The sequence below is a fragment of the Anolis sagrei genome, chromosome Y (genome assembly GCF_037176765.1).
Source record: "Anolis sagrei isolate rAnoSag1 chromosome Y, rAnoSag1.mat, whole genome shotgun sequence".
Taxonomy (NCBI): Eukaryota; Metazoa; Chordata; class Lepidosauria; order Squamata; family Dactyloidae; genus Anolis; species Anolis sagrei.
In genome coordinates this window covers 60,360,055-60,387,568 of record NC_090035.1, presented here as the reverse complement: position 1 = coordinate 60,387,568, position 27,514 = coordinate 60,360,055, and the positions used below count along the sequence as shown (strand labels likewise).

The following is a 27,514-nucleotide window of genomic DNA, read 5'->3' as shown; positions in this document are numbered from 1 at the left end:
AGGAAACTTATTTTACATACATATTTTTTCATACACCCTTTCCCCAGTCGTTACTGGCCAGTCCCCTTTCAGCCTGTTGGGCATCGCCTCTGAGGTGCCCGGAAAAGAGGCACTCCTCTACTCCTGTGTGTACGCTCCCCCCCCCCCCAACTCCATAAAAAAATGAATGCATAGCCAGGAAAATTATTTTGCAATATATATATAAATTCATAGTCAGGAAACTTATTTTACATACATATTTTTTCATACACCCTTTCCCCAGTTGTTACTGGCCAGTCCCCTTTCAGCCTGTTGGGCATCACCTCTGAGGTGCCCGGAAAAGTGACACTCCTCTACTCCTGTGTGTACGCTTCCCCCCCCCCAACTCCATAAAAAAATGAATGCATAGCCAGGAAAATTATTTTGCAATATATATATAAATTCATAGTCAGGAAACTTATTTTACATACATATTTTTTCATACACCCTTTCCCCAGTTGTTACTTGCCAGTACCCTTTCAGCCTGTTGGGCATCGCCTCTGGAGTGCCCAGAAAAGAGGCACTCCTCTACTCCAGTGTACGCTAAAATAACTATTGCCTGCTGTATGCGGGAACATTGCCCTTGTAGATCATCCCCATTCTAAAAAAAAAATTAAAAAATATTTCCAAAAAAAAAATAAAACACTGCACATTTGCACATACTTCTTTTATTCTTTTAAAAAAATAAATACTGAAAAAAAAAAGGAATACACTGCACATTTGCACAGTTGTTGTCGGCAAGCATTTTGATTATTTTCTTTTTTAAAAATTCCTGCTAAATACTTCTTTTATTCTTAAAATTTTTTTTAAAAATATATTTTTTTAAAAGGTAACACTGCTGCACATTTGCCCTGTGGCTGTTTTTGCCTCGCTACAGGGCAAGCATTTCATTTGTGTAGTTCCAACCAGTGCGGCCCATATTGACTTGCCCATGGCCTCCTGTGGTGGATGGCTAGTCAGCATCATCTGTGGTCGGAACAAAGACAGTATCTGATCATCTTCAAACCTCCGACTTTCGTTCTTGATTAATGCAAGCGGCCAGCTTTGAACACACTAATTTTTTCAAAGTAAACGCTTCTGTCCTCTACATTTTCGTGGAAGCACTTCTTTTTATTGATGATTTTAATGGCGACTTTTAGGCAAGTTTTTTCAAAGTAAACGCTTCGGACCACAGGGACACTCATTTAAGAGCACGGGGAGAGCGCCGAGAGGCAGGGGCTGGGACTGGCGTCGTCGTCGTCTCCTCCTCTTCCCTCAGCAGCATCCTCCCTGTCATACACCCTTTCCCCATACACCTTTCCTCCGGTATCTGATCGTCTTCAAACCTCTGACTTTCATTCTTGATTAATGCAAGCAGCCAGCTTTGAACACACTAATTTTTTCAAAGTAAATGCTTCGGTCCTCTACATTTTCGTGGAAGCACTTCTTTTTATTGATGATTTTAATGGTGACTTTTAGGCAAGTTTTTTCAAAGTAAACGCTCCCCCCCCCCCCCACTCCATAAAAAAATGAATGCGTAGCCAGGAAAATTATTTTGCAATATATATATATATAAATTCATAGTCAGGAAACTTATTTTACATACATATTTTTTCGTACACCCTTTCCCCAATCGTTACTGGCCAGTCCCCTTTCAGCCTGTTGGGCATCGCCTCTGGAGTGCCCAGAAAAGAGGCACTCCTCTACTCCAGTGTACGCTAAAATAACTATTGCCTGCTGAGAGGCAGGAGCGCCGAGAGGCAGGAGCTGGGACTGGCGTTAGCTCGCCTCGTGGCAGACCGCCAGCAAGCATTTTGTTGATTTTTATTTTTAACAATTTATTTTAGCGTTATATAATACTTTTATTTATTTAAAAAATTACGCAAAAAATAAAAAAAATATTACAAATAAAAATTACAAATAATTGTAAATAAGTAGTTAGTACTTTAGTAGTGTAATGTTGATCCTTTGTTGTGGTTGCCAAGGGGATTTATCCCTGGCAATCAGTGCTTTTTGGAAACTACTTTTTTTACTTACTTTATTTACTTATTGCAGTGTATCATTTTGTAATACAGTGCCCCACTGTTTTCCTGCCCTCAGTGCCCCACTGTTATCTTCTTGAAAATCAATTCAGGAAAATCAATGTGGGAACATTGAAAATCAAGTTTACTTTGCTTTGTGTTGCCACACAGTGATGTTCTCAGAAGTTTCCTTTGTCTTTGGATGACATTTTCTATGCATGGCTGGAGCCTGGTTTCTTCCTCTTCTCTTTGACCTCCCAAACAGTGTTTGTTTTCTCCTCCGATCGAATGCTGCAGCATAACTAGAGTATGGCCACTGTATTCTTGGCTTCAATCTCTCTGTGCCCCTGTTTTTTTCCTTTTTCCCCTTTCAGCCTGTTGGGCATCGCCTCTGGAGTGCCCGGAAAAGAGGCACTCCTCTACTCCTGTGTATGCTTCCCCCCCCCCAATTCCCTTTCATACACCCTTTCCCCAGTCGTTACCGGCTGCCCCTTGCAGGCAGTCTCACTGGAGCGCGACTGATATGCTGTGAAAGATGACTGCAGAGAGACACTACCGGGGGGGGGGGGGTCAATGACACCCCCCTGGGAGGACTTGGTTAAGGCTGGGAAGGGTATTATTGGCCTTTGACTCCTTAACTGTTGGGCATCGCCTCTGGAGTGCCCGGAAAAGAGGCACTCCTCTACTCCACAACTCTCTGCTCTACGCATGCAACTGCTATGGCATGCCCATCCCTCCCAGAATTGACCACAATAAAGGAACATACTCCTGAAGTTTGACGGAGTGCCTTTGACCCCTCCCTTTTTTCTCATGCCAGCTGTAAGTCGGTCCCCATCCCTGACCTATACAGTCACCCTCTTTTTTTCCCCGTCCTGGACAAAAATTCCTCTTTACCTCCTTTGTCTCCGGGCAACTACTGCTTGTTTACTGGGTGAGTCTGGATCATACCATATAATACCTCTATATGTTGTCTATCCTGTCTTTTTAACGGCATTGAACATTTGCTGTGTATGTGTTCTGTAATCCGCCCTGAGTCCCCTTCGGAATGAGAAGGGCCGAATATCAATCCTTTAAATATATACATATACACATACATACATAATTATAATAATTTAGAATTATAATAGGCTTTGCTATAGCATAGAGAAAAGAGGGAATTGATAAGGATTAGGAGTGGTAATAGCTTCCAGTTTCAATTTCCCATGAAGATATATCTGACTGTTCTTCACACTGTCCTTTGAAGCTGTTTTGATACTTACTAGTTTCTGATTTTAAAACCTTTGTGTTTTAAAACAACTGGGTGAAAGAGCTTTTGTTTCACCAAAGACAAATGTGCAGCAGTGTTTTCTTTTTTAAAAAATATTTTTTTAATTTTTTTAAAGAATAAAAGAAATATTTAGCAGTAAAAGTTTTTAAAAAGAAAATTATCAAAATGCTTGCCTTGTAGTGGGGCAAAAACAGCCACAGGACACACAACAACTGGGTGAAACAGCTTTTGTTTCACCAAAGACAAATGTGAAGACGTTTATGGATGGCGAAAGTCAACTTTCTGACCACCTCCTGAGCCTGTGGAGTCAACAGGGGCCCAGCTATAGATTGCAATGTACTTTGTCCACCCAGCGACTTACAAAAAAAAGGCTGTAGTGATCTACGAGTCCGTGCTATCAAAATCAATCTGAGGATAGCCCAAAACTGGCAAGTTGGCCTTCAAGAAGACCAGCTTTTCCACAGCAAGGGGGTCGAGCGAGTTACGTTGGAGGGTGACGATTGCAATGTACTTTGTCCACCCAGCGACTCCAAATGCCTCTTCAAACGCAGGACGACAGGGACCACATGGCTGAGTAGTGCTTTCTGTGCTGAAAGATGTTTGGTGGCTAATTTGAATGGTTCTAGGATCTTGACCAGCTGAGTGATGGTCATCCACTCCTGGTTGTTGGGGACCAGCTTGTTTATCGGAGCATCAATTGATAGTGAGACAGCGTGGACTGCCCTCTGTTGCTCCACCATGCGCTCCAACATGATGTAGGTGGAGTTCCAGCGGGTTGAGACATCCTGCAGTAACCGGTGTTGTGGGAGGCACACCAGTTTTGCGGACTTAGAGCTATGGTGGAAAAAGCCCGCGATTCTTCGGCAGCGGTCAATGAGTTGAGTGACGGCGGTGGCGCTGTTCTCATCGGGCCCCTTGAAGCCATCTTTTACACAGTTATGCAGCAAATGCGCCATGCATGTTACGTTTGAGAAGCCGGCACTTTCGACCACCCGGATCATGTTCCTTCCTGCGTCTGTGACCATGAATCCTGAGTTAGTACCACCGAAATGAGTATGCCGTATCCAGTCTCTCAACATCTCTCGCAAGTACTCATCCCTTGAACAAAGCTGCAATGACTGTTCGAGAGAAAGTTTTGCGATTCAGGATATTGTATTGTACCATGGTGCCAGGAGGTGAACTGAACAAATCAGCGAAAACCTTCCCGTTCCACCATACTGCATGATTGCATGTTGCCTGGAAGATGATGGCTGGTGGAGAGCCATCATCTCCCAGGCAACATGCAATCAAGCAGCAGGCAGGCAGCCAATCCGGGGGGGGGGGGGGGGGGGGGGGGGGGAGGCCGGGAAAGGGTTTTGGCCTTCTCACAACAGGCAAAAAGGCAGCCAACCCTGGGGGGCCAGGGTCAAGCCCCCCCCCCCGGGAGGTCCTAGAGGCTGTCTCACTAGGGGACGGATGACAATTGTGTATTTTGAATGTAATGTTTTTTCATTTATAAATTAATTTCTAAATTATATACTTAATGATTTCGATTTTGCAGCCAAACAACCAACCAACTACACACCCACCCACCCACACACCCACCCACCCAGTGGGAATTGGTCCTTCTTACTTAATTTGCAATACTGCTACAGAAATTATAAGTACTATGTAATACTTCCCAGATAATTTTCAGAGATTTTTCAAAGTGCAATTTTTGTTACTTTTTCTTTATTTATTTCTTATATTTACTTTCTAAGTTTTTATAATAACATTATTTTTTATATATTAATAATTTATAATTTAATTTTATATATTATTTTTATTATTATTTATAAATATATTTTATAAATATTTTGTAAATTTAATTATATTTTATTTAAATATTTATATTATTATTTATTTCATTTATATAATATATATAATAATATAATATTATATTATATAATTTTATTTTATATTGTATATATTATATAATTTTATATTATTTATTATATTTATTATTATTATTTATTATTATTTATATTTTATTTATTTAAATTTTATTATTATATTATTGTTTTTTTCATTATTGACTCAGTTTTGGCTACTTTATAGGCCTGGGTAACAACGCAAAAATTTGTTTCTAAAATCGATTTGTAATTGGGGTGTTTTTTTGTTTCGATATTTAAAATAATTGCAAAATTTTCCCAAAAAAAGTTCGGTATTTACGAAATTTCGTAAATATTTACAAAACATTTTGTAAAAATGGCGCCCTTTTTAAAAAAATATTTTTTTAATATTTTTTAAATTTAATTATTAATTTAGTAGAATAGGGAGGAGAAATTATTATTGAGGGAAGGCAGGCACTCACTCTGGCGGGCCCTCTCGCTCGCCGCTCGCTTGCCGCTCGCCCTCTTGCTCACCGCTCGCCCTCTCGCTCGCCGCTCGCCCTCTCGCTCGCCGCTCGCCCTCTCGCTCGCTGCTCGCCCTCGCCCTCTCGCTCGCCCTCTCACTCGCCCTCTCGCTCGCTGCTCGCCCTCTCGCTCGCCCTCTCGCTCGCCCTCTCGCTCACTTGCTCAGCCGGCGCCGAGAGAGGAGAGCTCCCAGCAAGCCAGGCGGCCATATTACATATTTCCGAAATGGACGGAAATACAAAAAAATTTGGCGCCTGCCGTTTTGATATTTAAAAACACTTCCAGGTTTAAAAATAAGTTTTGTAATCGTTTTGTAATTCAAAAATTAACGAATTTTTTAACGAATTACGAATTAACGAAACGAATTGCCCAGCCCTAGTACTTTATCTTATTACTTTTTTATTTAATATCTTTATCTTAATATCTTGTTCTATTTGATTATTTTTTTGATTTATTTTATGAAATGATTTTGTTTATAGAGCATTTAGCATTGCGCAATCGCATCCGCCATTTTAACGAATCGATTCGTTATTATTTTAATAACGAATCAATTCATATTTAATAATGAAGTTCAGAAGTCGTTTTTGCGCATGCGCAAATCGCGTCCGCCATTTTAACGAATCGATTCGTTATTACCTTAACGAATCGACCCCACATCAATAACGAAGTTTCGGAAGTGATTTGCGCATGCGCGGGGGGTCTGCCATCTTAACGAATAGATTCGTTAATAATAACGAAATTTCGTAAATACCGAACTTTTTTAAAGGAAAATTTTGTAATTATTTTAAATAATGAAACGCAAAACCCCCCCAAAAACGAATCAATTTTAGAAACAAATTTTTGCGTTGTTACCCAGGCCTATCTCCTTTATCTCACCCGAGCTTTTAGTTTTTAATTAGTTTTTTCTTTTAATCATTACATGTGGCCCGCCCATTGTCACTGTGATTGTGTTTATTGTAATTTTATATTGCTATGCATTCACATGTTTTATGTAATTATGATGATGTTGTTTATTGTCTGCGTTTTCAGTTTGCATTTTTGGTTTTATTTGCTGTAATTTGTTGTTTGGGCTTGGCTTCATGTAAGCCGCCCCGAGTCCCCCTCAGGGAGATGGGGGCAGGGTATAAATAAAGATTATTATTATTATTGACACAAAAGCACAGTATATCACAGCAAACGAGATCTATATGCTGGATTTCGTATCACAAAATCACAAGTCGAACACTTCCCAAGTGTCTAGGACTGTGTGATGTATTTACGAATGATGCACGCGGATCCAAGTAAGGTGGCCTTGGCAGTTGACAGATTGTGATTTTGTCGATGTTTATTGTTTTCAAATGACGGCTGAGATCTTTTGGCACGGCACCCAGTGCGCCAATGAACCGCTGGGACCACCTGTACTGGTTTATGCCAGAGTCCTTGCAGTTCAATGTTGAGGTCTTGATAGCAGCTGAGTTTTTCCTATTGTTTTTCCTCAATCCGACTCTCACCTGGTATGGCAACATCTATAATCCAGACTTTTTTCCTTTCCAAAATCGAGGTGTCTGGTGAATGGAAGGTTGCTTACCTGTAACCGTGATTTCCTGAGTAGTTACCTGTGAATTCGCACATTGTGGTATTCCTGCGCCCACGCAGGCCAGCATCGGAACCTTCTAGAAAATCTTAAAAGAATTGTATCCCCCTCAGGGCTCCACCCCCCCTCCCCGAGTATATAAGGCCCCTAAGTGGAGCCCGCCCTCAATCCTCTTTAGCCGTAAAGCAAGTGGAGGAAGTGGCATGATACTCGAGGGGAGGAAGGGCGGGTATGTGCGAATTCACAGGTAACTACTCAGGAAACCACGGTTACAGGTAAGCAACCTTCCATTTCCTGTCGTAGTTAACTGTGAATCGCACATTGTGGTAGACTAGCGAGCTATGTAACGGACGGTGAGATCATGCCACTGCCGAAAACAGCACCGCTCTACCAAAGCTGGCCTCTCCTCTCGACACCGAGTCCAACTTATAGTGTGACACGAAAGTAGAAGGAGAGGCCCATATAGCAGCCCTACAGACCATTTCCAAAGGGATACCCTTCATAAAAGCCGTAGAGGCTGCCACAGCTCTGGTCGAGTGACCCTTCACCTGTCCAGGCAGTTCCTTGCCCGACACTCTATAAGAAGTACGAATGGCCGAGACAATCCATGCAGAGAGTCTCTGGGAAGAAACTGGAAGACCCCTAGTATCCTTCCTGTATTTAACAAACAATCTAGGGGACTTTCTAAAATCGGCAGTTCTCTGTATATAGAAGGCTAAGGCCCTTCTCACATCCAGAGAATGCAAACCCCTCTCCATAGGAGTTTCTGGGTTTTGAAAGAAGGCTGGTAGAATCACCTCCTGAGACATATGGAATTTCGTGGCTACCTTGGGTAGGAAGGCTATGTCTGTGCGGAGAACCACCTTATCCCTGTGAAATTTAAGGTAAGGGGGGTCTACCCTAAGCGCACACAGCTCACTGGCTCGTCTAGCTGACGTGACAGCTACTAAAAAGACAACCTTCCAAGTGAGTGGCCCCAACTCTGCCGTAGCCATGGGCTCGAAGGGGGGTTTCATTAGGGCTGAAAGAACCAATTCCAAGCTCCAGGAAGGGGCAATCGGAGACACCGGTGGTCTGATGTTCCCTAGACCTTTCAAAAACCATTTCACTAGTGGGTCCGCGAAGCAAGATGGCTGGCCCACTTTCCTCCTAAACCAGGAGATGGCCGCCAGGTAACACTTAAGGGAAGAGTTGGAAAGACCTGCTTCGAAAAGTGATGACAAAAAGTCTAACACTATAGAAATAGGGGCGGACTCCAGTTCATGGCCCTTTTGCCTGGAGAAATCTCTGAATCGAGCCCACTTGAACAAATATGATCTCTTAGTGGAGGGTCTATGGGCCGCTTCGATAATGCACCTCACATTCTGAGGGAGACCCGTCGTCAAGTCTGTCCCTGGGGTAGGACCAGCCAAGCCGTCAGTTTTAGAAGATGGACGTCCGGGTATAGTACCTGACCCTGTTGGGACGTTAAGAGGTCGGTCTTTCTTTCTAGTCTCAAGTGGTTCCCTCTCGACAGCTGTAATAGAGGGGCGAACCACTGTTGGCGAGGCCACCACGGGGTGATCAATATGCACCAAGCGTTGTCTCTTTGTAACTTCGCTACCACTCGTAGTAGAAGCGGGAAGGGGGGAAATGCGTAAGCTAGGCCCCCACCCCATTCCCTGAGGAATGCATCCCCTAGACAGCCCTGTTCCCTGGGGGCTGGGAGTCTCGAGCAAAACATCTCGCACTTTCTGTTTTCCCTGGTGGCAAAGAGGTCTATCAGTGGATGGCCCCACAGTTGGAATAATTTGGCGACTTCCTGAGGGTGGAGAGACCATTCGTGATGGCCCAGCGGGTTCCTGCTGAGCGCGTCCGCCAGGAAGTTCTCCTGACCTGGGAGGTGGGTGGCGTGTAGGTATATTTGTCTCTGGATGCACCATTCCCAAACATGCAATGTTATTTGAAGTAATGGGGCAGAGTGAGTGCCCCCTTGCTTGTTCAGATAGAACATGACGGTCGTGTTGTCTGTCAGGATCTGAACAGTTTGACCTAAGATGAGTTTTTCGAACGACTTTAGCGCTCTTTCCACGGCCATGAGTTCGAGTACGTTTATGTGAAGGAGCGCTTCCTCTGGGGACCATTTTCCTTGTGCGGTCAGTCCCTGGACATGGGCGCCCCATCCCATTAGAGAGGAATCCGTCGTAATTATACTGATGGGGTAAGGCATTTGGAACGGTAGGCCCGAGCAGACAAACTGGGGCTGTAACCACCATGCTAGGGACTTGCGGACCTCCACCGGCAACGTGAATTTGAGCCGTGGGCAGTCCGTAAGGGGGTTGAAAACAAGGCCGAATCAGGATTGGAGAGGGCGCATACGTAACCGCGCAAAAGGGGTTACCGAAGTAGTGGAGGCCATATAGCCCAATAAGGTTTGGATCTGCTTGGCTGATACCCTGGGCGAATCTAGGGCTAATTTCACCTGCATCTGCAAAGTGGAAAAACGGTCCGTTGGAAGATAGGCCCTGCGCGTCACTGCGTCGAGGAGTGCCCCAATGAACAGGATGCTCCGGGATGGGATCAGCGAAGATTTCTCCACGTTGACGATCAGACCCAGGGACTGGAGGAGACACAAAGTAATATGCACATGTTTCTGCACCTGAGAATATGAGATTCCAATAATAATCCAGTCATCAATGTAAGGATGCACCACTATTCCCTGGGTTCGTAAATGCGCTACCACCACAGCCATGCATTTCGTGAATACCCTGGGGGCCGTACTGAGTCTGAACGGGAGGACATTATAGTGGAAGGCTCTGCTGCCCACCAGGAACGTTAAGAATCTGCGGTGGTGAGGCGCTATAGATATATGGAAGTATGCATCTCGTAAGTCTATGGTAGCGAACCATGCTCCCTCTGGTATGAGGGGCATGATTGAAGAAAGCGTCACCATGCGAAACTTCTTTGGTGAAATTGCTTTATTGAGATCCCTCAAATCCATAATAGCCCTGAATCCGCCAACACGCTTGGTAATCACAAAATATCTTGAGAAAAAACAGAGGGGGAGCATAGAACTTGGAACTGGGGAAATAGCACCCTTCTGCAGAAGGGTATTTATCTCACACAACAGAACTTCCGAAGGAGCCGTGCTCTTAACATTTCCCACCTGGGGGACATTCTCAAATTCAATAGAGTAGCCCCTCTGGATGATTGTTAGTACCCACTTGTCGGTGGTGATGTTCGCCCAAGTGGTGTAGAAACCTTTTAACCTGTCAACAAAACTAGGATGCGTGGTGGGGGAGGAACATTCAGGTAAGACAACAGGGCTGAGAGGGGCGTGCAGTCCTGAAGGGGGACCCAGGAGGCAAGGCGCCTCCTCTTGGACTGACACGGTCAATGGAACGGAGGCGTCAAAGTCGCTTCCTGGAGGCGCCCTGATTTTTGGACCTAGCCTGGTAAGGCTGGTACCTTGCTTTAGATGAGTATGAGTTCCTTTTATTGTTTTGGAACCTGGGGGACAAGGGGCCCCTTCCTCTATTTGAACCCGAGAACGAGTTGTTAAAGTTTCTACGGTACTGACTAGGGGGCGGCTGCCATCTAGTACGGTTCTGGTTGAACGGTTGCCACGTGTAACCGAACTTACCAGCGGCCTGTCTGACCTCTTGTTTCTCCTTCAGTGTTGCATCCGTCTCGGGATTGAAGAGGCCTTCCTCATGGAGAGGAAGGTCCTCCGCCAGGGCCTTGCCCTCTTCGGACAAGTTGGCCGAGCGTAGCCACGCATGTCTACGAATAGAGGTCGCCGTAGCGAACAAGTGGCCTGCAGACTCCGCTAGGTGCTTTGCGAAGTCCTTCTGGACCTTTGATAGCACTAGGGCCTCCGCCTGCACGGCCTTGGGAAAGCGTTGTTCTTCGGGAGGAAGTTTATCTAGATAGGGCATTATTTTATTCCAAAGGAATGTTTGATAACCACTCATATAAGTGGTGTAGTGCGCCATCCTTGTCACTAGCCCTGCTGCCAAATGTGCTTTCTTTCCTAACACATCCACCTTTTTCCCTCTTTGTCAGGGGGAGCAGACAAGGTGCTTTTTGGTTTTTTTGACTTCACCACTTCTGCGACCACTGTGTTGGGTCTGGGTGGGTTGGCAACCCATTTGGCAGTCCTAAGGTCGATCCTATATAAGGAGTCGATTTTCCTAGGAGTCGCTGGTATGCTCGCCGGGGAGGCATCCAGGATCTTGGCCAGTTTTAGGAGGTATGGAAGAACAGGTAGTGATGTGGAGGTAGGAACTGCCTGCTCCTCCGAAGGAAACATTGGGTCCTCCACATGTTCCTGTGCTTTTGGGGCCGGGATGTCTAGTGCTTTGATCATCCTATCTATTAAGGATGTGAATTTATTAAAATCTGGGGGAAGCGGTGTGGGGTCCGCTACTTCCCTAGGCTGAGCGGGGTCAGTCGATTCCGCTGAGGAGTCGGAGTCCTCCAGCTCTAAGGGTATCTGATCATCAGTTGGTATAGCCAATTCCTGCATCACCTGGGGGGTGTCTGGTGGAACAGGAGGGCTAGAGACCCCGGCATTAGTAATGACCCCAATTGGGCAATTGTCAGCGGCTGAGCGCTCGGCACATACACTATGGTCAGCAGCGCGTTCCGCACCCACGCCCTGGTCAATTGGGCGATCTACACATACACTTTGGTTAATTGAACGTTCAGCAGAACCAGTTTGTTCAATACAAGACACATTTTGTTCAACATTATTAACAGGTGTAGATATCAATTGTCCATGCCCTCTCGATGGAGGAACAGTCATAGATGTAGAGGGAGACGGGGTTGGAGGGAATATGGTGGTTGCATTCCCATACCCTCTCTGCTGTATGCCCTGAATTGCACCCATGTTTGTGAAGGGGGCAAAGGGCTGAGTCATGTGCTGCGCATACATGAAATGTCCCACTGGTCCCAAGTTCCATGGGCCTGCAAAGGGGTAAGGTCCCGGTCCATAAGGTCCCCCTTGAGGAGCTGGTGGCTGCGGCCTTTCGGCCTGGCGGGCCCTCCTCGAGCTCCTGGCTGTGGCGGCAGAACGGGCCGATCTCGCGGAGGATGAGGAGGAGGAGGAAGAGGAGGAAGAGGAGTCGCTTGAGGAGGAACTGGAGGAGGAGGAAGGCGAGGCCGCTCGAGACCTCCCCCTTGATGAGCGTCGGCGCCGGGATCCCCCGCGTCTCTTACTGCGCCGGGAGGATGATCGGGGCCTCCTCTTTTTGCTGTCGCCTCTCTTGTCCCTGCTTTTCTTCGGTACCGGGGCTGCCGGGACCGCAAACTCAGGGGCCGCCGGAGGAGCCATGGGTTCTTCCTGTCGGGGCAATGCTGCTTGCTCCGCCCCCTCGAGGGTGGGGGCGAGAGGCTCCCAGCCGGAAGTCACGCCCCCTGGGGAGGGAGGCAGCTCGAGGTCGAGCAAATGGAGCTCCGTCGAGCTCGGGAGGTCGATGTCGACCGCCTGAAAAGTAGGCTCCGGAGGTCTCTCGGCTGCTTCAAACTCCCTCGCTATCGGCAACAGGGTAGGTGGAGACTGCGTCGGGGCCGGGGAGCGGCCCGGTGTCGGCGAGGGCAGGGCTTGCCCGGGCGAGGGGAGGGCTCCAGAGGGTCCCGAGCCGGCTCTCAATATCGGGCTCCCCTGTGCGGCCGCCGGGGAAGTAGTTGGCGGTTTTCCCGCTCCTTTCCCGATGGGCTTGGGAGGAGCGGATTGCGGGCGGCCATCTTTGCGGGCCTTGTCGGTCTGCTTTTTGGCCTTCTTTTTGGCGCTCGTCTGCTCAGGCCTGGCGGGTGCCAGGAGATTAGGCCTCTCCCCAGTGGTTTGGGGGCTGGAAACATGCGGCATGAGGGCCCTTTCATACAACGCCGCTTTCAAACGGAGCTCTCTGTTCTTGCGCGTCTGTGGTGTGAAGGCCGCGCACACAGAACAGGCCTGGGAGAGATGTGCTTCCCCCAGGCAGGCCAAGCAGAGGTTATGCCCGTCCGTGTCCGGGAGCACGTTCGGGCAGGCCGTGCATCTCTTAAAAGAGGTGGTGGCCATCTTGAGGTTTAGGCCCAAGTAGAGGATGCCCTCAGAGTAGTCCAGACGACGATCCGATGTGAGGGGGATGGAATACCTGGGTTAGTCGTTAGCCAATCCGAGTCAAAACCAGAAGGTAGTAGTAGTAATAAGGTTCACTTTGCTGCTCTGCCAACGGCGGAAAAAAGAGGATTGAGGGCGGGCTCCACTTAGGGGCCTTATATACTCGGGGAGGGGGGGGTGGAGCCCTGAGGGGGATACAATTCTTTTAAGATTTTCTAGAAGGTTCCGATGCTGGCCTGCGTGGGCGCAGGAATACCACAATGTGCGATTCACAGTTAACTACGACAGGAAATTGTGTTCGAAAACTTTATCAGTCTGGATTCGAAAGTCCCACAGTATTTTTGCATGTTCATTTTCCACGACCTCTGCAGGTTTATGACCCCACCAATTCTTTACTGCTGGCAGGTGGCACTTGTGACATAAGTTCCAGTGAATCATTTGGGCCACAGAGTTGTGTCTTTCTTTGTAGTCCGTCTATGCGATTTTCTTGCATCAGCTGAGGATATAATCCATGGTTTCATCAGCTTCCTTGCACAATCTGAATTTTGGGTCATCAGCAGATTTTTCAATCCTGGCCTTAATTGCATTGGTTCTGATGGCCTGCTTCTTCTTCTTCTTTTTCTTCTTCTTCTTCTTCTTATTATTATTATTAAGGTTTAATAATTGTAGTAGGACTCCAAGAGACTAGAATTCGTATCTCTACTCAACCTGGTGACATTGCGCAAGCCATACTTCCTTGACTTCTTGACTTCAGGGGAAGGCAAGAGCAAACTTCTTTGGATCAAATCCCATCATGAATAACCTGTGATAGGGTCCCCATTGGTGAGAAATTGTTTGAAGGCACACAACAAGAACAATTTTAATTTCCTCAGGAGTAACATCCATTACAGAATAGGGTTAGGGAGAATCACAGACTGGAGAGTCGGACATGAAGGAAGATCAACTTTTGCTCTCTTTTGCCATTTGAAGCCCCCAGGGCTGGAGGAGGTGGCACTGTCAGGCCAACACTCACTGCCAGGCTTGCTCCTGGACTGCAAGAATCAGGCCTTCTATCTCCTTCTTCAGGGTTCCATTCATGAGCCATAACCAGGTCTTCTCCTTGTCAACTTTTCCTTCAATCTTCTCAAGGAACTACCCATGTAAGGCTTTTTGTGCCAGCTGTCAGCTCTGATTTGGAGGGCAGTTTTCTTGTACTGACTCTGTCTGCTGTGCTTTGAGAAGTTTCCGATTATTGTCTTCAATTAAAGCAGGTTATTGGCTTTCCTTGACATATTCTGCCAGGGTGTGTTTTTCTTCTTCAACTGCTTGTTTGACTTCTAAAAGTCCTCTGACACCAGATTTTCTTTTATATATATATATATATATATATACATACATATATATATATATATATATATCTTTATTAAATTTTTCAATATACATTTAAAATATAGAAATGTGGCCGCAGCCACTAAAAGATGTGAGAGCAAAAGATATCTCCGAAAAAAAAGAGAGGTGGGATAGTAGAGAGGAAGATGAGAGAGTAAAGAGAAAAGAGGGAAAGAGAAAGTGAAATAATAGGTATAAGCTTAGAACCCATCACCAATTAAAAAAAGGGTAGAAAGAAATTTGTTTTTGACTTCCTGAGGTCTTCCAGTGGTCTCCTCTACTGATCTTCTCATCTTCTCCTCTTCATTTCTTTTCCTTCTCTTCTCATATTCTTACGCTTTCCCGTCCTTCCCTCCATCTCGTCCTTGTTTAGATCAGAATCACTTTTCCCTTTTGTTTGAAGTATTCCAACACTTTTTCCCAATTTGTTTCTTTCATGTTCATTCCTTTGCTTTTTGATATTAAGAAAGTAAGTCTATCCATATTCTTGATTTCCAAAATTTTTGTTAATCTCTCATTCTCGTCTCGTATTTCCTTTTGTTTCTATCTTCTGGCATAGCAAATCATTGCTGCCGTTGTTATTAGAAAAATAATTTTGTCTGAGTTTTTGTCAGCTCATGCATCCCTAATAAGAACAATTCTGCTTTCCATGGAATTTTAATTTTTAGAATTTCCTGTAATTCTTTTTGAACCCCTTTCCAATATTCTTTTGCCATTTTACAGGTCCACCAGATATGAAAATATGAACATTCTTTCTCCTTATACTTCCAACACCTTGTACTGATACTTTTGTTACACTTCCCTAATTTTTTCGGTGTCATATACCAGCGGTACGCGGTCTTCAGCCACTTCTCCTTCAAATCTATGGCGTAACTGTATTTTAGTTTTTCTTTCCAGATTCTCTCCCATTCTTCTTCCTTAATATTTCTTCTGATATTTTCATTCCACCTCTTCTATAATTTTTGTCTCCTTTAGACTCTAACTTCCATTCTAACAATTTTTTATAGATTTTCGTTATTAATTTCCTTTTGGATTCCATTACGCTATCCCAAAAGTTTTTGTCCTGATTAAAGCCAATATTCATATCATTTTTGTATTTTTCCTTTATAGTCCAATATTCCAACCATGACACTTTTTGTTCCATTGTGTTCAGTTCCTCCTGTGATTTCAAAATTATTTCTCCTCCTTCTTTCTTTAGCAGATCTTTGTATTTTAACCATTCATGCCATCCTGTGCAACATGTATGTCTGGCTTCTAGAGGGGATACCCACATAGGAGTTTTACTATATAGTTTCTTTTTATATTTTTCCCATACATTCAAAATCGTCGACCTTATAAAATGATTACCGATTTTTTTTTCATTTTTTCCCCCTTTGTACCAGATATAGGTATGCCAGCCTTCCCGCAGTTCTGATCCTTCCAATATTAATAATTTCTTCTGTTCTAGTTTTGCCCAATCTTTGGCCCATATTAATGCACTCGCTTCGAGGTATAGTTCCAGATCTGGTGCCGCCAATCCTCCTTTTTCTTTTCTTTCTGTCAAATTGTCATAACTGATTCTCGGTTTCTTATTTTTCCAAATAAACTTTTTGATATCCTTGTTCCAGTTTTTTAAAAATTTTCCTATTTCTTATAATTGGCAGGTTTTGAAATAAAAATATTAATTTTGGGAGAACTGTCATTTTTACTGTCGCGATTCTTCCGAGTAGCGAGAGATTGATGTTTTTCCATCTTTCCAGATCCTTTTTTATCTCCTTCCACTTCTCTATATAGTTGTTTTGTAGTAGATGCAGATTCTTAGATGTCAGTATTATCCCTAAGTATTTCAACTTCATTGCTATCTGTATATTCCACTTATTTTTATTTCCTCTTGTTCTTTTTTCTCAATGTTTTTAGTTATTGCCTTTGTTTTATCCATATTAATTTTAAAACCTGAGACTTTTTTGAATTATTTAATTATTTTTATCCATTCTCCTAAGTTATTTTTTGGGTCTTTGACCACATATTACATCATCTGCATATGCATGTAATTTGTATTCTTGACCTTGTATCTTCGATCCTGCCATTTTTTTTCTATTCTCTTCTCTTATTTAATAGTACTTATAGGGTAAGAATACAGATTAGCGGTGATAATGGGCACCCCTGTCTTGTACCTTTTCTTATTTCAATACTCTCTGTTTATTTCCCATTTACTAGAATTTTTGCTTCCTGTTTTTCATATATGTCCTTGTGACGATGTGTAACTTTTATTCTCATGTTTATGTGTTGTTTAGACAGTGGTTAGTTATGTGTTTATGTGTTGTTTATACAGTGGTTAGTGGTTAGTTATGAACAACCTGTGATTAACTATAGAGACTTAAATCTCTTCAAATTATTCAGACTTGCTCATAAGTTTAAAGGACTTAATGATATTAAAAGACTGATATATGTAAAAATACTGAGAATATATGTCAGTAAAGTCACAGGGAAACTAACCAAGTATATTGCAAAGGAGATAAGAAAAATGTTAGAAATGTGAGACTTTGATATCGCATACATGGATGATATTGGATAACTGATCAGTATATGGTTTGTATATAGTTATATGATGTTGATATTATCCAAATTATTTTTGACCATTCTAGTTGGTAGAAAAGTCAAAAATTAATCCCTATGGGTTGGGAGGTGTGATGATGTGTAACTTTTATTCTCATGTTTATGTGTTGTTTAGACAGTGGTTGATAAATGGTAAGTATGAAGGAATATATTTTGTTGGAGATGGTGGCTTGGCGTTAGCTAGGTTGCCATACCAACAGGGGCGGAGCCAACTGCCTCTTCACAGGGCAGCTGTTTTGAAAGTCAGTCAGTAAGCCGGTGAGCTACTGGGAAGACTGAGTCTCTAGGTGGAGATTCAGGGAATGTGTCTGTAGCCGGTGTGCTATAGGGAAGACTGAATCTCTGGGTGGAGATTCAGGGAATTAATTGGTGACCAAAGGGGTTACAGAAAAGGACCCGGTAGTGATAAAACTACAGGGGGTTATTGATTCTGAGTTAAGAATCAAGGTTTGGCTGGGAGCCAATTCTGTTAATAAACCTTTTAGCCTATTTGTTTTATTAGGACAGTTGTCCAGAAGAGTTACATCTGCTTATAGAAACCTCTTGAAGTCTGTGCCTGAGATTACTCATGAAACCTTACTAATGTGCCTCTTGTGAAGAAACAGTTAAACATGTTATACTCCTGTTAAAATAAACTTGTTACTGTTTTCCTCAAGCCTTGCCTGATACAGTTTCTCTCAAGGCAAACAGCCTGCATAAGAAGTAAAGACAAGCCAGGGACAGTAAACGCTACACTATCAAATGAATAAAGCCTTCTGTAATTAATAGTCCCTTTATAAAATAGCTCCTAAGCCGATATTGATCATTGCCCGGGTTTTCTCACAGATTAGGTGGCAGTAAGCTTTAACCACACTCCTTCACAGTCCTCTATTGCATTTTGGAAATAAAAACCCAAATCCACCTCTTTCATTATGATTTTGAAAAATTTCCAATTTACATTATCGAAAGCTTTCTCTGCATCTAACGCTAGTAGAATTACTTTGTTTTGATTCTTGCTTTCGTAATACTCTATCAGATCCACAATTGTTCTCACATTTTCATTTTTATACCTATTTGGCAAAAATCCAGCCTGTTCCTCTTCTATATATTCACTCAGTAATCCCTTGAATCTTTCCGCCATTATCATACTAAAGATCTTATAATCCACGTTCAATAATGAAATTGGTCTGTAATTTTTAACCTCCTCCGCATCTGAATTTTCTTTGTGTATCCGGCAAATATTTGCTTGTTTCCATGTTTCAGGTATTTCCTTGTATATTCTTATTCTATTCATCATTTCTTTTAAATAGAATAAGAGTTCTTGCTGAAAAATCTTATAATATATTGCCGATATCCCATCAGGCCCAGGGGCTTTGTTTGGCTTCAGTTTATTTATAGCTTCCTTAATCTCTTTCTCTGATATTTCTTTATTCAGATTTTCCCTTTGTCCCTCCGAAATCCTTTGTATCTTATGATTAGTTAGATAATGATAAATCTCTTCCTCTTCTATATATTCCTCTTGATATATTTTTTATAGAATTTGAAAAACTGTCCCCTTATCTCTTCTTCTTGGATTATAAACCTGCCCTTTCAATTTTGTGATATATGTAGCCTCTAGGCCTGGGTAACAACGGAAAAATTTGTTTCTAAAATCGATTTGTATTTGGGGTTTTTTTTGTTTCGATATTTAAAATAATTACAAATTTTTCCCTTAAAAAAGTTCGGTATTTACGAAATTTCGTAAATGTGAAAAAAATTACAAAACATTAACGAATCGATTTCCGAAACAATAACGAATCGATTCGTTAATGGCGGACGCGACCGCGAAATACGCTAAAAAACCTCCAAAAACTTCTGAAGCTTCCCTCTCCCTCTGTTGTTGACTGTTGGTGTGATATTATAATTTTTTTTCACTAATTAAACAAAAAACTTGCCCCAGACATGCGGAAATAATAACGAAACGACCTCAGAACAATAACGAAATGAATACAATAACGAAATATGAAGCATTTACAAAACGTGTTTAAAAATTCGTTTTTTTAAAAAATTGCTCCAGAATGGTTTGTTATTGTTTTGTAATTGAAAAAAATAACGAATTATTAACGAATTACGAATTAACGAAACGAAACCGCCCAGCCCTAGTAGCCTCCTTTCTTTTTCTTATCTTATTAAAGATAATTAAAGAGACAGAATCATAGAATCATAGAATCAAAGAGTTGGAAGAGACCTCATGGGCCATCCAGTCCAACCCCCTGCCAAGAAGCAGGAATATTGCATTCAAATCACCCCTGACAAATGGCCATCCAGCCTCAGCTTAAAAGCTTCCAATGAAGGAGCCTCCACCACACTCCGGGGCAGAGAGTTCCACTGCTGAACGGCTCTCACAGTCAGGAAGTTCTTCCTAATGTTCAGATGGAATCTCCTCTCTTGTAGTTTGAAGCCATTGTTCCGTGTCCTAGTCTCCAAGGAAGCAGAAAACAAGCTTGCTCCCTCCTCCCTGTGGCTTCCTCTCACATATTTGTACATGGCTATCATATCTCCTCTCAGCCTTCTCTTCTTCAGGCTAAACATGCCCAGTTCCCTAAGCCGCTCCTCATAGGGCTTGTTCTCCAGACCCTTGATCATTTTAGTCGCCCTCCTCTGGACACATTCCAGCTTGTCAATATCTCTCTTGAATTGTGGTGCCCAGAATTGGACACAATATTCCAGATGTGGTCTAACCAAAGTGGAATAGAGAGGTAGCATTACTTCCTTAGATCTAGACACTATGCTCCTATTGATGCAGGCCAAAATCCCATTGACTTTTTTTGCCGCCACATCACATTGTTGGCTCATGTTTAACTTGTTGTCCACGAGGACTCCAAGATCTTTTTCACACGTACTGCTCTCGAGCCAGGCGTCACCCATTCTGTATCTTTGCATTTCATTTTTTCTGCCAAAGTGGAGTATCTTACATTTGTCACTGTTGAACTTCATTTTGTTAGTTTTGGCCCATCTCTCTAATCTGTCAAGATCGTTTTGAATTCTGCTCCTGTCCTCTGGACTATTGGCTGTCCCTCCCAATTTGGTGTCGTCTGCAAACTTGATGATCATGCCTTCTAGCCCTTCATCTAAGTCATTAATAAAGATGTTGAACAGGACCGGGCCCAGGACGGAACCCTGCGGCACTCCGCTCGTCACTTCTTTCCAGGATGAAGAGGAAGCATTAGTGAGCACTCTCTGTGTTCGTCCACTTAACCAATTACAGATCCACCTCACCGTAGTTTTGCCTAGCCCACATTGGACTAATTTCCTTGCCAGAAGGTCATGAGGGACGTTGTCGAAGGCCTTACTGAAATCCAGGTACGCTACATCCACGGCATTCCCCGCATCTACCCAGCTTGTAGCTCTATCGAAGAACGAGATCAGATTAGTCTGGCATGACTTGTTTTTGATAAATCCATGTTGACTATTAGCGATGACTGCATTTGTTTCTAAGTGTTTGCAGACCGCTTCCTTAACAATCTTTTCCAGAATCTTGCCTGGTATCAACGTGAGGCTGACCGGACTGTAGTTGTTTGTGTCCAGAGGATAGAAGCAGGATTCAAAACGATCTTGACAGATTAGAGAGATGGGCCAAAACTAACAAAATGAAGTTCAACAGGGACAAATGCAAGATACTCCACTTAGACAGAAAAAACAAAATGCAAAGATACAAAATGGGGGATGCCTAGCTTGAGAGCAATACGTGTAAAAAAGACCTTGGAGTCCTCGTGGACAACAAGTTAAACATGAGCCAACAATGTGATGTGGCGGCGGCAAAAAACCAATGGGATTTTGGCCTGCATAAATAGGAGCATAGTGTTAGATCTAGGGAAGTTATGCTACCCCTCTATTCCACTTTGGTTAGACCACACCTGGAATATTTTATCCAATTCTGGGCAAGCTGGAATGTATCCAGAGGAGGGCGACTAAAATGATCAAGGGTCTGGAGAATAAGCCCTATGAGGAGCGGCTTAAGGAGCTGGGCATGTTTAGCCTGAAGAAGAGAAGGCTGAGAGGACATATGATAGCTAATTATAAATATGTGAGAGGAAACCACAGGGAGGAGGGAGCAAGCTTGTTTTCTGCTTCCTTGGAGACTAGGACGTGGAACAATAGCTTCAAACTACAAGAGAGAGATTCCATCTGAACATGAGGAAAACCTTCCTGACTGTGAGAGCCGTTCAGCAGTGGAACTCTCTGCCCTGGAGTGTGGTGGATGCTCCTTCTTTGGAAGCTTTTAAACAGAGGCTGGATGGCCATCTGTCAGGGGTGATTTGAATGCAATATTCCTGCTTCTTGGCAGGGAGTTGGACTGGATGGCCTATGAGGTCTCTTCCAACTCTTTGATTCTATGATTCTATGATAGGTGTGGCCCAGGTGTTTATGGCCTTGATGGTATTGCCTCCATTGAGCTTGGTTTTGAGAATTTTTCTGACCCTTTGAATGTATTCTTTGCTGACCACAGTTTTCACACGTTCATGTTTGATGTTGTCCAGCTGTAGTATGCCCAGATATTTATAGGCCTCTGGCTGGTGACACTTTATTGCAACTGTTCTCAACCTGGGGGTCGCGACCTCCCGGGGGGTCGTTTAGCCATTTTCTGGGGGTCGCCAAGCCGCATTGGCTAGCCACGCCCCCTCCAAAATGGCGGCCGACCCACAAGCCAATGGCACTCCTGATAGGGATAGCGGCAGCCCTTTCCCAGTCCAGCAATAATCGCATGCCTTCCCGAAGCGGCGGAGGCAGCGGCGTCCTACCTCTGAACACCTCCACCGCGAGCTGCTGCTGCAGGCCTAGAGGAGCAGCTGCAACCCAGCAGCAGCAGCTCGACGGAGGCTGATGGAAGTCCTCCCCTGCCTGCAAATGGCTCCTGGAAAAGTGGGAGAGGAGGCCTTTCCTTCGCGCGCTCTCTCTCTCTCTCTCTCTCGGCAGAGCAACCCAGCTAGGGAGAGAGGAAGATAAAGGGTATGCAGGGAAAGGGAGAAGGAAAGAAAGGTGCTCAGGGAGTGAGGGAGAAAAAAGGAAAAGCACGCACAAGATGAAAGAGGAGAGAAAGGCACGCTGAGGGTGAGGGAGAAAGAAAAAGGCAGGCGGGGGACAAGGGTGGTGGTGGAAAGGCACACATGGGGCGAGGGAGAAGGGAAAAAGGGTACACGCAGGGTGAGGGAGAAGAAAGGTGAACGAGGGTCGAGGGAGGAGAAAAGGGCACGCACATGGCAAGGGAGAGGGAGAAAAAAGTGCACACGGGGCGAGGAAGAAGAAAATAAATGTGTCTGGGGCAAGGGAGAAGGAGGGAAAGGTGTGCAGGCAGAAAGAGCAGAGGAAATAAAGGTGCAAGGAAAGAGGAGGAAAAGACAGCTGGGTTGCTATGCAGAGAGTGGATGCCCTTCTTTCAACTGCACACCTTCCTGGCATCATCCTCCGTGGAGCAGGTGCTGGGCTGCAGCCGCTCCTGTAGGCGGGCCCAGGAGCGGAGGAGAGCCATCCCCAGGCCAGCGGAGAAGAACGGAGAAGCCTCCGTGCTGCAAACGGCCCCTGAGTTGTTGCAGCAGCGTTTCCAGGCGCCTCCCAGGAGATAGCTGTGCCAGGAAGGAAAACGCAGGCTGCCAATCTCCAAGGTCTGTTTCCCCCAGAGCCCCCAGTATCGTCTTTTTGTTCATGGGTGTTCTCTGTGCCAAGTTTGGTCCAATTTCATGGCTGTTGGGGTTTCAGAATGCTCTTTGATTGCAGAGAACTATAAATCCCAAGCAGCTCCCAATCTCCAAGGTCTGTTTTCCCCAGAGCCCCCAGTATTCTCTTTGTGTTCATGGGTGTTCTCTGTGCCAAGTTTGGTCCAATTTCATGGCTGTTGGGGTTTCAGAATGCTCTTTGATTGCAGAGAACTATAAATCCCAAGCAGCTCCCAGTCTCCAAGGTCTGTTTCCCCCAGAGCCCCCAGTATTCTCTTTTTGTTCATGGGTGTTCTCTGTGCCAAGTTTGGTCCAATTTCATGGCTGTTGGGGTTTCAGAATGCTCTTTGATTGCAGAGAACTATAAATCCCAAGCAGCTCCCAATCTCCAAGGTCTGTTTTCCCCAGAGCCCCCAGTATTCTCTTTGTGTTCATGGGTGTTCTCTGTGCCAAGTTTGGTCCAATTTCATGGCTGTTGGGGTTTCAGGATGCTCTTTGATTGCAGAGAACTATAAATCCCAAGCAGCTCCCAATCTCCAAGGTCTGTTTTCCCCAGAGCCCCCAGTATTCTCTTTGTGTTCATGGGTGTTCTCTGTGCCAAGTTTGGTCCAATTTCATGGCTGTTGGGGTTTCAGAATGCTCTTTGATTGCAGAGAACTATAAATCCCAAGCAGCTCCCAATCTCCAAGGTCTGTTTTCCCCAGAGCCCCCAGTATTCTCTTTGTGTTCATGGGTGTTCTCTGTGCCAAGTTTGGTCCAATTTCATGGCTGTTGGGGTTTCAGAGTGGTCTTTGATTGCAGAGAACTATAAATCCCAAGCAGCTCCCAATCTCCAAGGTCTGTTTTCCCCAGAGCCCCCAGTATTCTCTTTGTGTTCATGGGTGTTCTCTGTGCCAAGTTTAGTCCAATTTCATGGCTGTTGGGGTTTCAGAATGCTCTTTGATTGCAGAGAACTATAAATCCCAAGCAGCTCCCAGTCTCCAAGGTCTGTTTTCCCCAGAGCCCCCAGTATTCTCTTTTTGTTCATGGGTGTTCTCTGTGCCAAGTTTGGTCCAATTTCATGGCTGTTGGGGTTTCAGGATGCTCTTTGATTGCAGAGAACTATAAATCCCAAGCAGCTCCCAATCTCCAAGGTCTGTTTTCCCCAGAGCCCCCAGTATTCTCTTTGTGTTCATGGGTGTTCTCTGTGCCAAGTTTGGTCCAATTTCATGGCTGTTGGGGTTTCAGAGTGGTCTTTGATTGCAGAGAACTATAAATCCCAAGCAGCTCCCAATCTCCAAGGTCTGTTTTCCCCAGAGCCCCCAGTATTCTCTTTGTGTTCATGGGTGTTCTCTGTGCCAAGTTTAGTCCAATTTCATGACTGTTGGGGTTTCAGAATGCTCTTTGATTGCAGAGAACTATAAATCCCAAGCAGCTCCCAATCTCCAAGGTCTGTTTTCCCCAGAGCCCCCAGTATTCTCTTTTTGTTCATGGGTGTTCTCTGTGCCAAGTTGAGTCCAATTTCATGGCTGTTGGGGTTTCAGAATGCTCTTTGATTGCAGAGAACTATAAATCCCTCCCAAGCAGCTCCCAATCTCCAAGGTCTGTTTTCCCCAGAGCCCCCAGTATTCTCTTTGTGTTCATGGGTGTTCTCTGTGCCAAGTTGAGTCCAATTTCATGGCTGCTGGGTTTCAGAGTGGTCTTTTATTGCAGAGAACTATAAATCCCAAGCAGCTCCCAATTTCCAAGGTCAGTTTTCCCCAGAGCCCCCAGTATTCTCTTTGTGTTCATGGGTGTTCTCTGTGCCAAGTTTAGTCCAATTTCATGGCTGTTGGGGTTTCAGAATGCTCTTTGATTGCAGAGAACTATAAATCCCAAGCAGCTCCCAATCTCGAAGGTCTGTTTTCCCCAGAGCCCCCAGTATTCTCTTAGTGTTCATGGGTGTTCTCTGTGCCAACTTTAGTCCAATTCCAAGGCTGTTGGGGTTTCAGAATGCTCATGATTGCAGAATTCCCTTCCACACAGCTGAATGAAATCCCACATTGTCTGCTTTGAACTGGATTATCTGTGTCCACACAGCCAGATACTCCACTTCAGTATGTATTTTATGCAGCTGTATGGAAGGGGCCCCAGATAACCCAGTCCCCTTCCACAGAGCTGAATGAAATCCCACATTGTCTGCTTTGAACTGGATTATCTGTGTCCACACAGCCAGATAATCCACTTCAGTGTGTATTTTATGCAGCTGTATGGAAGGGGCCCTAGATAACCCAGTCCCCTTCCACACAGCTGAATGAAATCCCACATTATCTGCTTTGAACTGGGTTATCTGGGTTATCCACACAGCCAGATAATCCACTTCAGTGTGTATTTTATGCAGCTGTATGGAAGGGGACCCAGATAAGCCAGTCCCTTTCCACACAGCTGAATGAAATCCCACATTATATGCTTTGAACCGGATTATCTGAGTCCACACAGCCAGATAATCCACTTCAGTGTGTATTTATTTCAGCTGAATGGAAGGGGCCCTAGATAACCCAGTCCCCTTCCACACAGCTGAATGAAATCCCACATTATCTGCTTTGAACTGGGTTATCTGGGTTATCCACACAGCCAGATAATCCACTTCAGTGTGTATTTTATGCAGCTGTATGGAAGGGGACCCAGATAAGCCAGTCCCTTTCCACACAGCTGAATGAAATCCCACATTATATGCTTTGAACCGGATTATCTGAGTCCACACAGCCAGATAATCCACTTCAGTGTGTATTTATTTCAGCTGAACGGAAGGGGCCTCAAATAACCCAGGCCCCTTCCACACAGCTCAAGTTTTTTCCAATTTAATTGTGGTTGGATTTCCCCCCAACCCCCTCCAGTATTTTCTATTGGCCATTAGGGTTCTGTGTGCCAAATTTGGTCCAGGTCTGTATTTCCGGGGGGGGGGGGGGGGGAGAGAAGGAGTGTCTCTGTGGTCTCTGGAAGTCAGAGCTGCATCGGTTGAAGGTACTTCACATCCCATCATCCGTTGCCCACACTCCCCCAAACATATTGTTTTTGTGATTAATCACTATGCTTTAATTATGTTCAATTTGTAACAATGGAAATACAGCCTTCATATCAGACATTTACATTACATTTCATAATAGTAGCAAAATTACTGTTATGAAGTAGCAACGAAAATGTGGTTGGGGGTCACCACAACATGAGGAACTTTATTTAGGGGCCACGGCATTAGAAAGGTTGAGAACCACTGCTTTATTGCTTGGCCATTGGGCATATTTATGCCCTCATTTTCAATGATTTTTCTCTTCTTCAGTGCCACTGTCGAACATTTGTCCAAACTAAACTCCATGTTGATATCTGTTCTAAAGTGTTAGTCAGAGACTGGATTTCAGTTTTTCCATACAGCTTCAGGTCATCCATGTACAGCAGATATATTTTGTGAGATCTCTGAGACGTTTCATAGCCGAAGTTTGTTTTTTGTAAGATTGTTGACAGAGGGATCATGGCAATGATGAAAAGCAGTGGGGACAATGAGTCTCCCTGGAAAATTCCTCTTCTGATGTTGACAAGACCATAGTTTTCATTTCCAACAAACAGTTCAGTTTTCCAGTGCTTCATCATATTTTCAATAAAAGTGCCAAAGTTTTTACAAATCCCGATGGTGTCTAGGCACTTGATGATCCAACTGTATGGGAGTGAGTAAAAGGCAAGCATGTAGCCGGGGGGGGGGGGGCTTGAGGGGCTTCAGCCTCCCCCCGAAATTCTCATGGTGGTTCGCAAAAAGGCCTTACTGGTGCATTATTTAAACTGCCATGTTTATTCATATCATGATCTGATCACTATACTCAATATATCCCATATGCATGGGGGTATTGGGGTAATGATACAAAAGGTTTGCTAGGGTAGACCCTCTTTCACTCAGACTCAGCCCCCCTCCGAAACAAACACCCCCCCCCCCCGAATCAAAATCCTGGCTACGGGCCTGGTCAAAGTCTTTTTTGTAGTCAATTCACGTCATGTGAAGATTAGTTTTTCGGCTTTTGCAGTTCTCCAGAATCATTTTGTCAATTAATAACTGGTCTTTTGTGCCCCTGCTTTTCTGTTTGTTGCCTCTGGCTTGAGGTTTGGGGATAATTCACTACTTGTTCATCTGGCAAGATGTTATTTTCTTCAAGATAGTCTTGCATTCTGTCAGCTATGGTGCCAGTCAATAGTTTAAACATAGTGGGCAGACATGTTATCGGCCTGTAGTTTCCTGGTGTTGCTCCTCTTGCTGGATCCTTTTGTATAAGATATGTTCTCCCAGTTGTTAACCATTCACTGATACTTCCTTTTTGTAGCATCTCATTGAATTGTTGGGCCATTTTTCCATGTAGGGTAGTCAGATATTTTAGCCAAAATCCATGCAATTGATCATTACCAGGCGATGTCCAATTCTTGACTTTTTGCAATTGTTTGCTGATCATTTCAGTTGTTATTTTCATCTGTTCCATTTTGTTCTGTGAGAATTTTTCTTCAAACTCCTTTATCCACCCAGCATTTTTGTTGTAGTTCTTATTATTTTCCCAGTTCTTTCCAA

General features: G+C 44.3%; 1 protein-coding gene across 3 annotated transcripts in view; it reads right to left on the bottom strand.

The window, feature by feature from the left end:
* Positions 1 to 7,278: 7,278 nt before the first annotated feature.
* Positions 7,279 to 27,514, bottom strand: part of LOC137095077 (E3 SUMO-protein ligase PIAS4-like) — a 254,857-nt gene continuing 234,621 nt past the window's right edge. For 2 of the 3 annotated variants that reach the window (XM_067461287.1, XM_067461288.1), the window contains one exon: positions 7,279 to 9,832. In XM_067461287.1, the coding sequence (XP_067317388.1) occupies positions 9,569 to 9,832 (264 nt within the window). In that variant the 3' untranslated portion in view covers positions 7,279 to 9,568. Of the gene's footprint in view, positions 9,833 to 26,888 lie in introns of those variants that run through there. The other variant, XM_067461289.1, reaches the window with a different exon arrangement.